Here is a 15,818-nt window from a genome sequence, read left to right as displayed (position 1 = left end):
AATTCATTACAATAGTTTTGCGTATTGTAATGAAACGGGTCCTAATAGATTCCTTGGTCATGCAGAGAGCACAGATAACTTTGCCATAGTCAGCCAACATTGGCAACATTTTGGCTTTTTTTTAAAAAAATACTTTTTCAAACTTCTCCTAGACCGTTTGTCACCAAATTAGAGTTTGATCATATTCAGACTGTGCCAACATAAAGTTATGTGTTTACTGTCGATAGATGAAATATACTACATCAACAAAGTTGAGGCATGATGCCAAAATGACTCTGAGGCTGTAAATCGGCAATGCTTTGGCATATTGACACAAAACTTTGACCACACAACATCAATTTGGTCAAAAGTGATATACCATTAAAGGAAGTAAAGATTGTGGCCACAACTGGTACTGCAGATGTGTTGCCTGCAGAACCACTGGTACCCGTACAGTTACTTTAAATCATATTACCAGGGACTGTATTTGTTTTTTTGCTTTGTTTTCTTGTCTAAACCCATCGTATGTCTTTAAATGCATTGTTGCAGTTGGTCTGATGCTCCCAGCCGTGCTGGCATGACTTTGTGCCGACGTTGTGCTTGTTCCAGATAATTGCTGCTTGACCATATATTTGATTTTGTAATTTTAGACCAATTCATGCATTAAAGCAATAAGTCAAGGCACTAGCAACATAAAAAAGGGTCATGGGTTCAATTCCCAGTAAATGCATGAACTCAAATAATGTTGAGGTTGAATGCAGCGTTAGTCACTTTGGATAAAAGCATGTATCAAATGCATAAATAAATTTTTTACCATTTAGATTCACAAGAGTGCTTTTTATAAGCAAGATATGTTTGTTCTGACATCAGGGTCACCACTTAATAATTATGTAAATTAAGTTAGTTAAATGGTGTCACAATTGTAAAATGTGAAGCCTGATAAAATCGAGTTCTGGCATCATATTTCTAAGTTAACATTTAATTTAACCCACATATAACCTCGCTGAGCATAAGCCAGACAGACAGGTGAACACAAAGCTGCTTATGCTTCTCAATTACCATTTTTATTGTGAGCTACACTTTTGTCTTTAAGAGCCAGAAATTACATTTCAGAACATGAACGCTGCTGCTTTTCATGTTTAAATAAATGTGGCCATTGCTACTCAAACCCAGGGGAAACCAAAAGTATATTATTGGAAGAATAAAGCATGTGATGTGAGGTCACAGAGAGCTGATAACTCAGCACACTAATCATGAGACTTTAATTAAATGTTTAAGGCCATGAATTTATTTAGCACAGCTAATGCATTTAGTTTTACTTAATGTGACATTAGACATCAACAGAACCGAATAAAGAGTTTTAGTGAGAGCAGGAACGTGGCTGTCTGTGCATATTCAACATAATCAGTAAATGAAGGAGAAAGATCTTTTATTAACAAAAGTTACATGGAGTCTTCGCACAAGGATTTTAATTGGCAAAGTTATTGTTCATTTATCATGTTAATTTTCTCTCTGTGAACTGTCAGAAGCAGCAGAGAAGGAACTATTTAATGCATATAATATCATTTCTGGTAAATCATACTCTTTAATATAATGCAATAATGCTTGTGATTTATGTGTTGCTCCCTGATTAAGGTGAGACATTTCAGGCAAAAACTGTGCTTTTCATGTACTGGTCAAGTTGAGATATGGGTCTATTTTTGGTTCTATATAATACAGTTAATAGCAGGATTATTGGTAAATATGATCAAAGATGGCTGTAAAAAAATAAATCTGCATTATTTATCCTTTTGATCTTTCATTAAAAAATCTAACATTTTATTAAAGTAAAATAATTGAAAGTTGTGGTGGGGGAATCACATTATGAAAAATGTTTTGACACAATTATTGGCACCCCTAGATTTTTATGAGGAAAATATCTCTGATGTATATTCCCATATATATATATATATATATATATATATATATATATATCTTTTTTTTTTTTTTTTTAGCACATCAGGGTAATTAGGAGCATGAACTTGTGCAGCTATGACTTTTTGTTCCACAGGAGTATAAATAGGAGGAAACACAAAGGCCAAATTCTCTTAATCATGATTACAATGAGTAAAAGCACAGAATAAAGTTCTGATGTGCAGCAAAATATTCTTGAGCTTCACAAAATAAGAAAACAGCTAAAGCATTTAAAGTCCCCATTTCACCATCATGGCAATTATTAAGAAGTTCAATCAACTGAAGATGTAATGAATCTGATGTGTGTGTATATCATCCTAATGCGGCTAGGAGGAGTGTTTGAGTGGACAAAGACTCTCTAAGATCACAGTTGGAGAATCGCAGAGATTTGTTGAGTCTTGGGGTCAGAAAGACAGTTCTCAGAAACAGCTCCTACATCACCACATGTTGTTTAGGAGGGATTCAAGAAAAATCCTCTTAGCTCATCCAGAAACAAACTCCAGCATATTCAGTGTTCAGACATGACTGGAGCTTCAGACAGACCTGATTCTGTGGTCAGATGACACTAAAACAAGAGTTTTAGGGCAGCAAACCCTCCAGATGGGATATAAAGTACCCCATGCCTATGCTTAAATACACAGCTGGATCTGTGAAATTTTTGGCCTATTTATTTGGTGGAGGTCCTGGACTTCTTTTTCTGACACATGGTATCATGGATTCGGGCAAATACCAGCAGATAAAACATCAAAACCTTTTATCTGCTGGTACTGCAATAAAACCCTATAGAGAATGAGTGATGAACTGAACCCTATAGAGAATGAGTGATGAACTGAACCCTATAGAGAATGAGTGATGAACTGAACCCTATAGAGAACGAGTGATGGACTGAACCCTATAGAGAATGAGTGATGGACTGAACCCTATAGAGAATGAGTGATGGACTGAACCCTATAGAGAATGAATGATGGACTGAACCCTATAGTGAATGAGTGATGGACTGAACCCTATAGAGAATGAGTGATGGACTGAACCCTATAGAGAATGAGTGATGGACTGAACCTATAGTGAATGAGTGATGGACTGAACCCTATAGAGAATGAGTGATGGACTGAACCCTATAGAGAATGAGTGATGGACTGAACCCTATAGAGAATGAGTGATGGACTGAACCTATAGAGAAAGAGTGATGGACTGAACCCTATAGAGAATGAGTGATGGACTGAACCCTATAGAGAATGAGTGATGGACTGAACCCTATAGAGAATGAGTGATGGACTGAACCCTATAGAGAATGAGCGATGGACTGAACCCTATAGAGAATGAGTGATGGACTGAACCCTATAGAGAATGAGCGATGAACTGAACCCTATAGAGAATGAGTGATGAACTGAACCCTATAGAGAATGAGTTATGAACTGAACCCTATAGAGAATGAGTGATGGACTGAACCCTATAGAGAATGAGTGATGGACTGAACCCTATAGAGAATGAGTGATGGACTGAACCCTATAGAGAGTGAGTGATGAACTGAACCCTATAGAGAATGAGTGATGGACTGAACCCTATAGAGAATGAGTGATGGACTGAACCCTATAGAGAATGAGTGATGGACTGAACCCTATAGAGAATGAGTGATGGACTGAACCATATAGAGAATGAGTGATGGACTGAACCCTATAGAGAATGAGTGATGGACTGAACCCTATAGAGAATGAGCGATGGACTGAACCCTATAGAGAGTGAGTGATGAACTGAACCCTATAGAGAATGACTGATGGACTGAACCCTATAGAGAATGAGCGATGGACTGAACCCTATAGAGAGTGAGTGATGGACTGAACCCTATAGAGAGTGAGCGATGAACTGAACCCTATAGAGAATGAGCGATGGACTGAACCCTATAGAGAATGAGCGATGGACTGAACCCTATAGAGAATGAGCGATGGACTGAACCCTATAGAGAATGAGTGACGAACTGAACCCTATAGAGAATGAGTGACGGACTGAACCCTATAGAGAATGAGCGACGGACTGAACCCTATAGAGAATGAGCGACGAACTGAACCCTATAGAGAATGAGTGATGAACTGAACCCTATAGAGAATGAGTGATGGACTGAACCCTATAGAGAATGAGCGATGGACTGAACCCTATAGAGAATGATTGATGGACCGAACCCTATAGAGAATGAGCGATGGACCGAACCATATAGAGAATGAGCGATGGACCGAACCCTATAGAGAATGAGTGATGAACTGAACCCTATAGAGAATGAGCGATGGACTGAAACCTATAGAGAATGAGCGATGGACTGAACCCTACAGAGAATGAGTGATGGACTGAACCCTATAGAGAGTGAGCGAATGTTATTACTAAATTGTTATTTGTAAAAATTGCTCAATATAGTTGTGTGCAACCACTTACAATATATTTTTTAAGTAAATTCAACGTCATTTTTTGCCCTATATTCCCCTGTAGTGTCCTGCCTCAAGAGTAGTTTTATTTTTGCCGTGTAACTTGGATGTGATGGAAGCCGCTGCCATATTCTCTCCTGTGCCGTCCAGCTGTCTCTGAGATCTGTGTGTGATCTGTGTTCTCAGTTTGTGTGTGTGGGTGTGTTTCCGACTGCAGTGCATCTGCTGCACACATTTAAACATTATTACGGCAGAGAAATGCTGTGACACAAAGCTGTGACAAGTGTATTAATAACTGTATGTGGCTGCAGCCTCTGTATCTGTTTAACATTGTGTACACACACACACACACACACACACACACACACACATGTTTGTTTTTGTGAATTGTGGGGACATTCCATAGGCGTAATGGTTTTTATACTGTACAAACCGTACTTTCTATCCCCTTACACTGCCCCTATCCCTAAACCTACCCATCACAGGAAACATTCTGCATTTTTACTTTTTCAAAAAAACTCATCCTGTGTGATTTATAAGCATTTTGAAAAGTGGGGACATGGGGTAATGTCCTGATATGTCACCATTTTCTGTAATACCTATGTCATACACATGTTATTATACACATTTTTGTCCTGATATGTCACAAAAACAAGCACACACACACACACACACACACACACACACGTTTGTTTCACTATATTAGTGAGGACATTACATAGACTTCCATTGATTTTATATCAGGTTAATGATACTTTCTATCCCCTAACCCAACCCCTATCCCTAAACCTACCCATCACAGACACATGTGCAGAACAACAGATTTAAATAAAAACATGTTTTGGCTGATTTATAAGCCTTTTAAACTAGTGAGGACCAGTCCAATGTCCTCACTACTGGGTTGTTTTCATGTTTTACTATATAAGTGAGGACATTTGTGTCCTCACAAGTATTGCCAAACAAGGAACACACACACACACACACACACACACACACACACACACACACACACACATTTTTACTTTTTAAAAAAAACTCATCCTGTGTGATTTATAAGCCTTTTGAAAAGTGGGGACTGCTGGCTGGTACCCCACAATGCAGGTGATCTCAGATTTTACTATCCTTATGGGGACATTTGGTCCCCACAATGTAATATAAACAAGGACACACACACACACACACACACACACACACACACACACACACTGCTACTATCTTGTGACAGCAATTTAAAAAAAAGTGAGAAGGAAAAAAAGTTCTCCGTGAATTTTGGGTTTGCAACTTGATATATGAGAATCAAATTTAGTGCTCAATGACTGATCCTAAAACCTTACAAACATATTTAACAAAACCTTTGTTTTGGTAACATTTGGAAGAACTGTTCTGAGTCAAAACTGTAAAATCTCTAATGTTGTTTTCACAATGTTTGGGATGGCATAATAATTTGACGTGTAACTGTACATTTATTTGCCTGTTATGTGTTTTATATTGTTTAGATGTGGGTAGGTTTAGGGTAGGAGTGGAGTTAGTTGCTACAACATATAAAAGTAGCCTATAAATATTTATAAAATCATGTCTGAAAATGCAAATAATTAAATGTCTTGATCTGCAAACAACTAATATGGAAAAGCCTCAATATGGGAACAAGTTGAACTGAGTGTGTGAACGTGTTGTTTGAAAAAGCTTTAAAAAGCCTTTGATGTTACAGTCAGAAAGAACAATATAACAATATATATAATGTAAACATATATTATATATAAACAACATGTATTATATATAAACAATATATATAATGCATTCAGAAATCTGTCAACTACACATTGGGATCAGTCATAATAATAAACATTAATGTAAACTTTATTAGTGTAAACTTTTTTGTGGTCAGATCAACTTTCAGGTCAACTAAAATCATGGTGGAGCAACAGAATCTTAACCAATTTGCGATTGGTTCATTTATTTTAAAAGTGTGACTTATTCTGCCATATTGCTGCAATCTCCCATTTATAATAGTAAGAATGCACTGGTTTTGTATATCTTAGATCTTTGATGTTACTGAGAAAGTTAAACCGGTGACATGAAGCTGTTGCATTGCACAATACGACTGTTTGGGAAACCTATTAGAAGATATGAAATGAGACGATAAAGATATGAACACATCTGCACTTTTAGTGTTGTTCATAAACGCACCGGATTATATGGACATTTTCAGCAACACTTCATTTACTCAAGAGACCAATGAGCATCATAACAGAATAATGACCAGCTACAGCACCGTTGATTAATATTAAATGACAGCACTTAAATGCTAAATAAACCTCATGTGCTTGAGCAGAGTTTCTATGAGCATTAGCTGTAGAGCTGCTGGACATGTAAAGTCTCTGAGCTTCTGGATGTGTGTGTGTGTGTGCTGGAGACATGCTGTAATTAATGTGGAGGATCTGAGGGATTGTGGGGATTGTACGGGACTGGCATTTCTCAAGCCAGGCTTAGTTTGGTGTGTGTGGGATCACGCTTGATTTGAGCGTCGAGCGCTTTCCCGCCAGATCCTCGCACTCTTGATACTCTCTCAGTGATGAAATTTCTATGCATACGCGACCAGAATTAATTCTCTGGAGAAAAAAAAGGTCTTCGGGGGGTAAAATGTGTGTTATTTTGGCAAGGTTGCTGCTAAAATTGGCATTCCTGGGTCTATATATCCCATAATTGAGGTCGCTTCAACCTGCGGACATGGAAAACAACCTGCGGGAAAACCACAGACTTGGCAACACAGTGCAGTTGAGTTCTATTGACATTTGACAACTAACGTTATGCGTCGCTCCGCTGCTCTGATTGGTTGTCGGTCTGTCCAATCGAGGTCTTTCCTGGTTGGGTTGAAACGCCCCATAATCACAGCCCAATGGAGCATCAGACTCATATTCTGACTAGAGCTGAGGATGACCACGGCAGGCTAGGATTGTGCACTGTTCAGAAATGAAAAGAGGATTCCTTTTAAAGATGGAGAATGTGCTTTTGTAGGTTGCAATGTCTGTTTATTTGAATTTCAAAAATTCAATTTATGAATTTCAAATTTTCTAAGCGTCCCAGTTAGATTTAAACTGCATCCTGTTTTCTGCAGGACTTCAATGCAAATTCAGGATTTGAACATCAAATGTTTAAAATAAACAGTGCATAAGCAAACCTCCCTCATTTGCATTGCAAATAATTGTTAAAGGGGTCATATAATGGTGCATGCACTTTTACAAGTTGATTATACAGCAATGTGTGTTGGTAGTGACTGTACACAACCATCCTATAATGATAAAAATCCATATTTTTTTTTTTTTTAAATCTCCTATAGACCCCTTCACAGGTGACGTCACAGGAAAATTTACAGTTCGCAGTGCGCATGTCGGGGTCAGAAAGTTCATTCCATCCCATTGAACTGTATGTTAACCAGAGAATTTCTCGTCAAGAAAAAAAATGCCTACTTGCATCGTGAACTGTGAAAATCGCACCATTTGCGGAGTCAAGTTTTTCAGGATTTCCACAGGATCTCATCCGTTAAAGAACATCGACGACATACGTGACTGCAAGCTTTAACGGGCTGGGGTGTGTTAATGTCACGCAGGTGGTGGAGTAATAACTGCTTTTAATGAATTAGCTTAAGATCGAATTAATGCTAGATTTTTTTGCTATAAATTATAGACATGGCATCTGAGGACTAATCCTCTTTTTTTCTCTGTTATTTTGCTTAATTTACAGATTCGTTCATAGTTTGTAATTCTTAATGTTCGCACATGTGCTCTTCAAAAAAGGGGCTTGACAGACTAAAAGACATGAATGACATTTGAATGAATTCAAAATAAAATATTTGATCGTACTGAATGTCAGCTTGCTTTATTTTGCTCAAGATAAGGATTTATGAAGTCCACGTCATGCAAACAAGACAATCTACTGCACAGGTCGAGAGCTATCGTTGCCACCACACAAGTTTGCGATGATGTTTATGGATGTTCGTTCGAACGATGATTTTGGGAAATGTTGATAACAATGAAACTAATAATGCTTTTGGCTAACGATGCTTTTGTATTTTCATTTAATCTAGCAAACAATATAAATTGGTATGTTTATAGTCATTGTCTGTGTTTTATATGTGCCTTATAAATACACTCTAAAAAATGCTGGGTTAAAAACAACCCAAGTTGGGTTGAAAATGCACCGACCCAACAATTGGGTTGTTTTAACCCAATGGTTGAGTTGTTTTAACCCAATGGTTGAGTTGTTCTTACCCAGCAATTGGGTTGTCTTAAGCAACATTTAACCCAACCACTGGGTTAAAACAACTCAACCACTGGGTTAAAACAACTCAACCATTGGGTTAAAACAACTCAATTGTTGGGTCGGTGCATTTTCAACCCAACTTGGGTTGTTTTTAACCCAGCATTTTTTAGAGTGTACTTGCCCTTTGTAGTGAACCTAAGCTGGTCCATTAGCTGACTTAAGCCAAGGTAAAAAAAATTGGTAATTTATCGTTAGTAGTTAGCCGCATGCTAACTACTAACGATTTGAACTCGTCTTTCCACCTGGTTTGTGCAGCGGGCTGTCGTTCCTTCAAAATGTTTTCACATGCTTTCTATTTCCTCTGCCTCACTCTGACAAGTTAGTTCCAGTTTAGCACTTCCAGGCAGGACGTGTGGAGCTCACAGCTTCCCTTCCTCTGCCGCGGTGAGTCAGACTCGCCTCTCCAGCCGAGATATTTACCATCTCATGACATCAGGCCCTGAGCACAGACACGCTCTCCCTCGCTCATCGCTTTTGACGTCTGTAATGACTTTGTCCCCTAAAACCCGGCCGTAGCAAGGTCAGGAAGGTTGTTAATGCAGTGCACGGCTGCGGTTTGCTCGTATATGTCTCAGATGCTGAGGTGATGCTGGTGAACTCTGGGAAACTGAGCTTGTGTGCACGTAGATGCACTGCAAAAATGCTTTTTATTACTTAGTACTTTTGTCTTGTTTCTAGTCCAAACATCTAAAAATTCTTAAAACAAGAAGTATTTACTAGACAAGCCTTGTTTTAGGAATAAATAACTCAAAATGAAGAGAGTTTTTGCTTAAAAGAAGATAAGTAATCTGCCAATGGGGTGAGAAAAATAATCTTAAAACAATGTTATTTTTCTCACCCCATTGGCAGATTATTTATCTTGTTTTAAGCAAAAACTCTTTTAATTTTTCTAGTTATTTTTTCCCAAAACAAGACAATGAATTTTACATGTCTAGGAAATGTTTTAGATATTTAGACTAAAAACAAGACAAAAATACTAAGTAAGAAAAGCTTTTTTGCAGTGTGATTTATTTAGCCCTCCTTTCACGAGTTTGTGTGCCCATATAATCTTAGTGAAAGTGGTAAAGAAATTTGGCTTGCTGTCTGCTATAGAGGGGCTCGGAGAGGATATTTTACCCGAGCTCCGATTGCCCCCCTATAACAGGCAAATTGAATGAATAAAATAATGAATGAATGAGTCATTTATATAGCGCTTTCATATGTACTACACTCTAAAAAATTCTGGGTAAAAAACAACCCAATATTGGGTCAAATATGGACTAACCCAGCAATTGGGTTGTTTTAACCCAGCGATTGGGTTGTTTTAAGCAAATATTTAACCCAACTGCAGCTTTAAAACAACCCAATCGCTGGGTTAAAACAACCCAATTGCTAAGTTAGTCCATATTTGACCCAACATTGGGTTAAAACAACCCAGCATTTTTTAGAGTGTACACCCAAAGCTCTTTACAAAATTGGTACAAAATTGTACAAAAGGAGGAGCAGGGGAGGAGGAGGGATGCTTCAGGGTAGGGCTGGGCGATATGGCCCAAAAAAATTATCACGATATAATTTAGCATATCAGTCGATATCGATAAATATCACGATAAATGTAAAATCTTTATTTCTTTAAAGTTTAAAGGCATATTTTTGCTCCTGAGTGAAATATGTAGAAAACAAACAGTTAGCTGTGGTTTTAAAACTAACCTTTATTGTCAAAACATGACAAACACTTCCCAAACAAGTGAAAAATTTATTTAAACTGAGGTAGATTTATTTATTAAAATCTTAACTGTGGTCGGCATTATTTTACTCAACACTATATATCAATAATATCATTATACAGGGCTTGACATTAAGCATGTTCATGTGCTTGTCCTTCGAACAAGTAAATCGTTCAAGCTTGTCCAAGTAAAAAATTAGCTTGTCCGGAAAAGTGTGTGTGTGTGTGTGTGTGTGTGTGTGTTGTAAATATAATTTATTCTGAAGCATTATTCTCACCAGTGTTCACTCAGCTTTGACATATTTAAATCTGCATATTTGTGGTTTTTATTTTTATTGAATCATTTGAAATTTGTGATATTTTCACCTTTTATAAAGGGCATTTTCCCTTAATCTTATTAAATATAGGCTAAGCTTCATGTTTCATTTTATATTTGTAATTTTGATCAATACATTAAATTAAAATAAGACACTATAAGGGCTGCTACCAATCAAAATAAAACATTTACACTGAAAAATTACAACAGCATTAAATAATGTTTTGAGATTTGTAGTTTTGAATAGACAAATAAGACATGTTGGAAAGTATGTTTAAAGATCAAATTAAACCACCAGTAGGTGGCAGCAGGTGGCCGTCTTAATGAGCGAGTCATTGAGTCGTTCATTCAAACGATTCATTCAAACACTGAATCGTTCATTTACCCACGTTGCTGTGAGACGCGTTGCGGTTCTGCTGTGAACGATTTTCGCAGCTGAAATAGAACAAAACGCTCAATATTGCATTATATATATTTAATTGTGTAAGTAAACACTAAAAACGCAAACGGGCAAAAAAAAGCGTTTTAAGAAATATTTTGAGGCCCCTTCTCTTGCCTCACAGTGGATTGGTCCACCGTGCATCTCACCGACACACACACACCTCACCGACAGTGGGCTGGTCGGGAGAGAGAAAAGTTCAGTATTTGTGGATCTACAGTAAGGGCTGTCTAGTCTATTTTATTAATTTTAAACACCAGATGACATTATTTCTCTTTTGATACAGCCGATGCGGAGTCATTAATAAATCACCAAAGACAAACAATTATGATAGCGATGTACAAGTCCGATGTTTTAGTGATTATAGTTTGGTAACGTTAGCTTGTTGTAAGTCACCCACTACAACTAAAAAGATAATAAGCCGGTGTGTGAATGTAGTTAATGTAGATTCACCGCTGTGTTGGGCTCAATGTTATATGGAATAACTTTGAAGAAACACGACAGTTTAATAATTAAATTCATGTGGTGAACGTGAACCTATGATAAGCAGCCCACGCACGTCGCTCTGTTTTATGTCGGATGGGATCGCTAAAATATCTCCAAACCACTGAAGTTGAGGGAACTAACTTGTCAACGATATCCGTGTCCTCCGAGCTGGTCGTGAGCGCTGCATTTTCTTCACTATTGCTCTTTTTTAATCGCTCCACTTAACTCCGATCCTCCAAGCTTGTCAGCCACAGACTGTAAACATTACCACGTGCAGCACCCAGAAGCCCAGTCTGCAATACGCATGCGCAGCATTACGCATAGCGCGTATATCGAGAATGTATCGACCTGTTGTTATCGTTTTATCGAGGAAAATTATATCGTGATAATTATCGTTATCGTTTTATCGCCCAGCCCTACTTCAGGGGAAGAGGTAAGCTGCTGGTTTTATACCTTGGTATTAATTGAAAGATTAGATGGGCGTACTCCTCCCGAAATTACGTTTATTAACTTCACTTGCACAGTCAGTGGGTTGCATGGATTCAGTTTTGTTGCCGTCTGTGAGCCGTTCGTTCCATCGGTTGAGACACTCTGCTTTACAGAACATTTAGAGACAGTCGTCTGCGAGACTCAATGTAAACACAGAGGATTCTGCAATCTGAAACAATCTCACTCACTGACCTTTAAATGTGCAATAACATGGCTGCTGTGATTCTTCATCCTCTCACAGTCTCTCTGACAAATCATTCGTCAAGTGCAGTGAGTTTCCTCATATTATTCACAACGCTGTGACAGATCACATGAACTCGCCATTCTCTCTCTCTCTCTCTCTCTCTCTCTCTCTCTCTCTCTCTCTCTCTCTCTCTCTCTCTCTCTCTCTCTCTCTCTCTCTCTCTCTCTCTCTCTCTCTCTCTCTCTCTCTCTCTCTCTCTCTCTCTCTCTCTCTCTCTCTCTCTCTCTCTGCTATTGAAGGATATGTTTTTAAGATTTCAGGAAAATGTAATGTGTTTATTTTGGATTTGAGATATGGTCAAAAACAGAGAATAAAATGGCAGCTAATCAATGTTATTGTTGGACAGGCTAAGCTTGCAATCTACATCACAAGGAGAAATAGAATGGAGAATAGACATGGTCAGGATGTTGTACTTCTCTTTAAAGCTTTTTTAAAAGCTAGGGTTGGTGTTGAATACAGATATTATAAAGCAATGAATGATATGGAGTCTTTTGAACTGCAGTGGTGTTATAAGAATATCATCTGTACTGTAATTGAAGGAGAACTCATCTTTGACATGTTATTAATTTGAAGTTGGTTGAATAGTTGATCCAATGAAACTGTTTTGTTAAATAAAGTTTTTTCTAAAAATCAAAAATCTCTTGCTCTCCCGCTCTCACACACCCTCAGCAAACATCTTTTGGACGGATTGTCGTACACCCTAAAAAATTCTGAGTCAAAAACAACCCAATGTTGTGTCAAATATGGACTAATCCAGCAGTTGGGTTGTTTTAACCCAGCGATTGGGTTGTCTTGAGCAAATATTTAACCCAACCGCAGGATTAAAATAACCCAGTTGCTGGGTTAAAACAACCCAATTGCTGGGTTAGTCAATATTTGACCTAACAATGGGTTAAAACAACCCAGCGTTTTTTAGAGTGTAGTTTTAATTTGAAGTTTATTTCTTCCTTTTATGAGAGTGTAAGAAAAGCATGGTGTACTTTACAGGTTAAAAGATCATTGTCATATAAGTCACTGTTTTGGTTTCTGGAAGAACCAATGGTACTCGACTGGATTTATGTGGAAATACAAATTTATGGTTGATGCAACTTTTAACAAAAGCCAAAATTGTTCAAATGAAAGACTTGGTAGAAGTGGCTGGTACAATGTTGTGTAAGTGTTAAAGTGGCTGTTGGACAATGTTGATGCACTTGCACAGAGACTTGAAATCAAATCAACAAGGAGAGTCTTCCGAGAAAAATTGATTTAAGAAGACTGGAATTTTTTATCAAGTAAGACACTTCCTGATAACACGGATCATTTTCCTTGTATGGTGATCTCTAAAAGGGCAATAGAACAATGAGAATGTTTTTATGAACTCTGATGATTTGTGAGACATAATGTTTGATACAATAGGAGGAAAGAGTTTTTATAAAGTTTGTGTAAAAGTGATAAATAAAGAAAAGTTGAAACGAATGGATACACCGTGGAGAGATCATTTAAGTGTTGATTGTGAAGTTAAACCTGTTTAAGCCTCTTGTTACAAACCACCATTGACTAAAAATGTGGTTGATCTTCAGTGGCACATTTTACATGGATTGTTGCTCGGTGTTGAACCCAAATGTGCAAGATCAATGTCCTTTTTGTGGTGAAAGAGAAACCATTTTTTCATTGTTTTATGCATTGTGAGAGACTAAGACCTTTGTTTGTTTTATTGGAGATTTTATTCTCTAATGTTAATGAAATGTTTACAATGATTGTGTTTATTTTTGGTTTTAAAGATTGTTAAAGAATGAGTGATTTAAATAGGCCTAACTAAATGTGAATTGTGTATTTTGTTTTATGTGATGGTGTCTTTTTTATCTAATGTGGGTTGTATAAAAGTGTTGTTAAATCTCTCTCTCTCTCTCTCTCTCTCTCTCTCTCTCTCTCTCTCTCTCTCTCTCTCTCTCTCTCTCTCTCTCTCTCTCTCTCTCTCTCTCTCTCTCTCTCTCTCTCTCTCTCTCTCTCTCTCTCTCTCTCTCTCTCTCTCTCTCTCTCTCTCTCTCTCTCTCTCTCTCTCTCTCTCTCTCTCTCCCTCCCTCTCTCCCTCTCCAGAAAACCCTCTTGCCTGCCAGCACTGAAGAGGACATCTTTGCTCATTTGGGTTTAGAGTATATTGAACCCTGGCAGAGAAATGCCTAGTTTGAGTCAGATGCAGCGGGAGTCTTCCGAATGGCGCTGATGCACAGTCAGACAGCTGCTGTATGATTTCAACAGCGATTATTTTTAAAGCATTTGTTTTCCAAAAGTAGTTGTTCTCACGTAAAACAATGCAAATGTTACAGCAAATGTCATTCATGTGAGAGAGATGCTCAAGCACACATTTCAAGCAAAGCATTTAAGTGTGTTGGGGTTTTAAAATGTAATTTCGCCAAACAAAACGGGTTTCCCAAAATCGCCTACTTTTCAGGATCAAATTAATTGATGATGGATACATTAAAAGTCCCTCTCTAAATTTTTACTTATTGAATAGCATTTTGTTTGGAAATACATTATTGTTCAAAAGTTTGCAGTCAGGAAGATGAACTTATGAAGTCTCTTCTGCTCTTCTATTTGATCAAAAATACAGTATCGATATTGTGTGATAAGATTTCCTTTAACTTTGGAGATTTTGGTATTTTTTTATCCTTCTTTTCCTAAGCACCTATCTATTACCGACAGGTGTGCGATTGTAATTATCAATTAATTCAAAAGTAGAGTAAAAATGTTCAAATATTATTAAAATGTAAATCAGCTGTTTTCTGTGTATCATCATTACTCCAGTCTTGTCTCATGATCCTTCAGAAATCATTCTGATATGATAATTTAATGCTCAATGAACATTTATGATTATTATCAGTGTTGAAAGCAGATCATATTTTTGTGGAAACCGTGATTCCTGTTCTTTGATCAATAGAAAGTTAAAAGAACAGCATTTATTTGAAATAGTATCTTTTGTAACATTATAAATGTCCTTACTGTCACCTTTTTTATCAATTGAATGTGTCCTTGCTGAATAAAATATCATCTTTTTTTATCTTACTGACCCCAAACTTTTGAACTGAAGTGTATGTCAAATTATTACATTTAAAATAGGTTGCAAACATTTTCTTGGCTAAATTGGTTTGGTTATTTCTCTTTATTTAATTATTATATGATAATTATTATTCATCTTAGTCTCTCAAACATTAGTTTAGTTATAGAGTTACATGATATTACATCAGAGCAGCTTTTTAATGTTCATTTATCAATAGACCTTTTGAACATTAGTGAATGTTAATCAAAATATGATTTAAATTAGTAGAAATAAGCAGGACATGGCTATATATTTAAATAACTTGTTAAATAATAAGTTGATTAATTATAATGGAAATGATGTAAAGAGGTACCACTGTAAGGCACCGCACGTTTAATTTAGTGAGCGCTGATATTTAAATATGTAAATGCTGATATTCACATCAGTCTGAGACTTTATT

General features: G+C 37.1%; 1 protein-coding gene across 1 annotated transcript in view; it reads left to right on the top strand.

Annotated features, from left to right (window-relative positions):
* The window catches only part of dntt (deoxynucleotidyltransferase, terminal), a 194,231-nt gene extending 178,881 nt beyond the window's left edge, over nucleotides 1-15,350 (top strand). The window contains exon 11 of the mRNA XM_067422152.1: nucleotides 14,419-15,350. Coding sequence (XP_067278253.1) covers nucleotides 14,419-14,505 — 87 coding nt within the window. The 3' untranslated portion in view covers nucleotides 14,506-15,350. The remainder of the gene's footprint in view (nucleotides 1-14,418) is intronic.
* Nucleotides 15,351-15,818: the final 468 nt, after the last annotated feature.

This window comes from Pseudorasbora parva, chromosome 17 (genome assembly GCF_024679245.1).
Source record: "Pseudorasbora parva isolate DD20220531a chromosome 17, ASM2467924v1, whole genome shotgun sequence".
Taxonomy (NCBI): Eukaryota; Metazoa; Chordata; class Actinopteri; order Cypriniformes; family Gobionidae; genus Pseudorasbora; species Pseudorasbora parva.
This window is presented reverse-complemented; position numbering and strand designations above follow the sequence as displayed.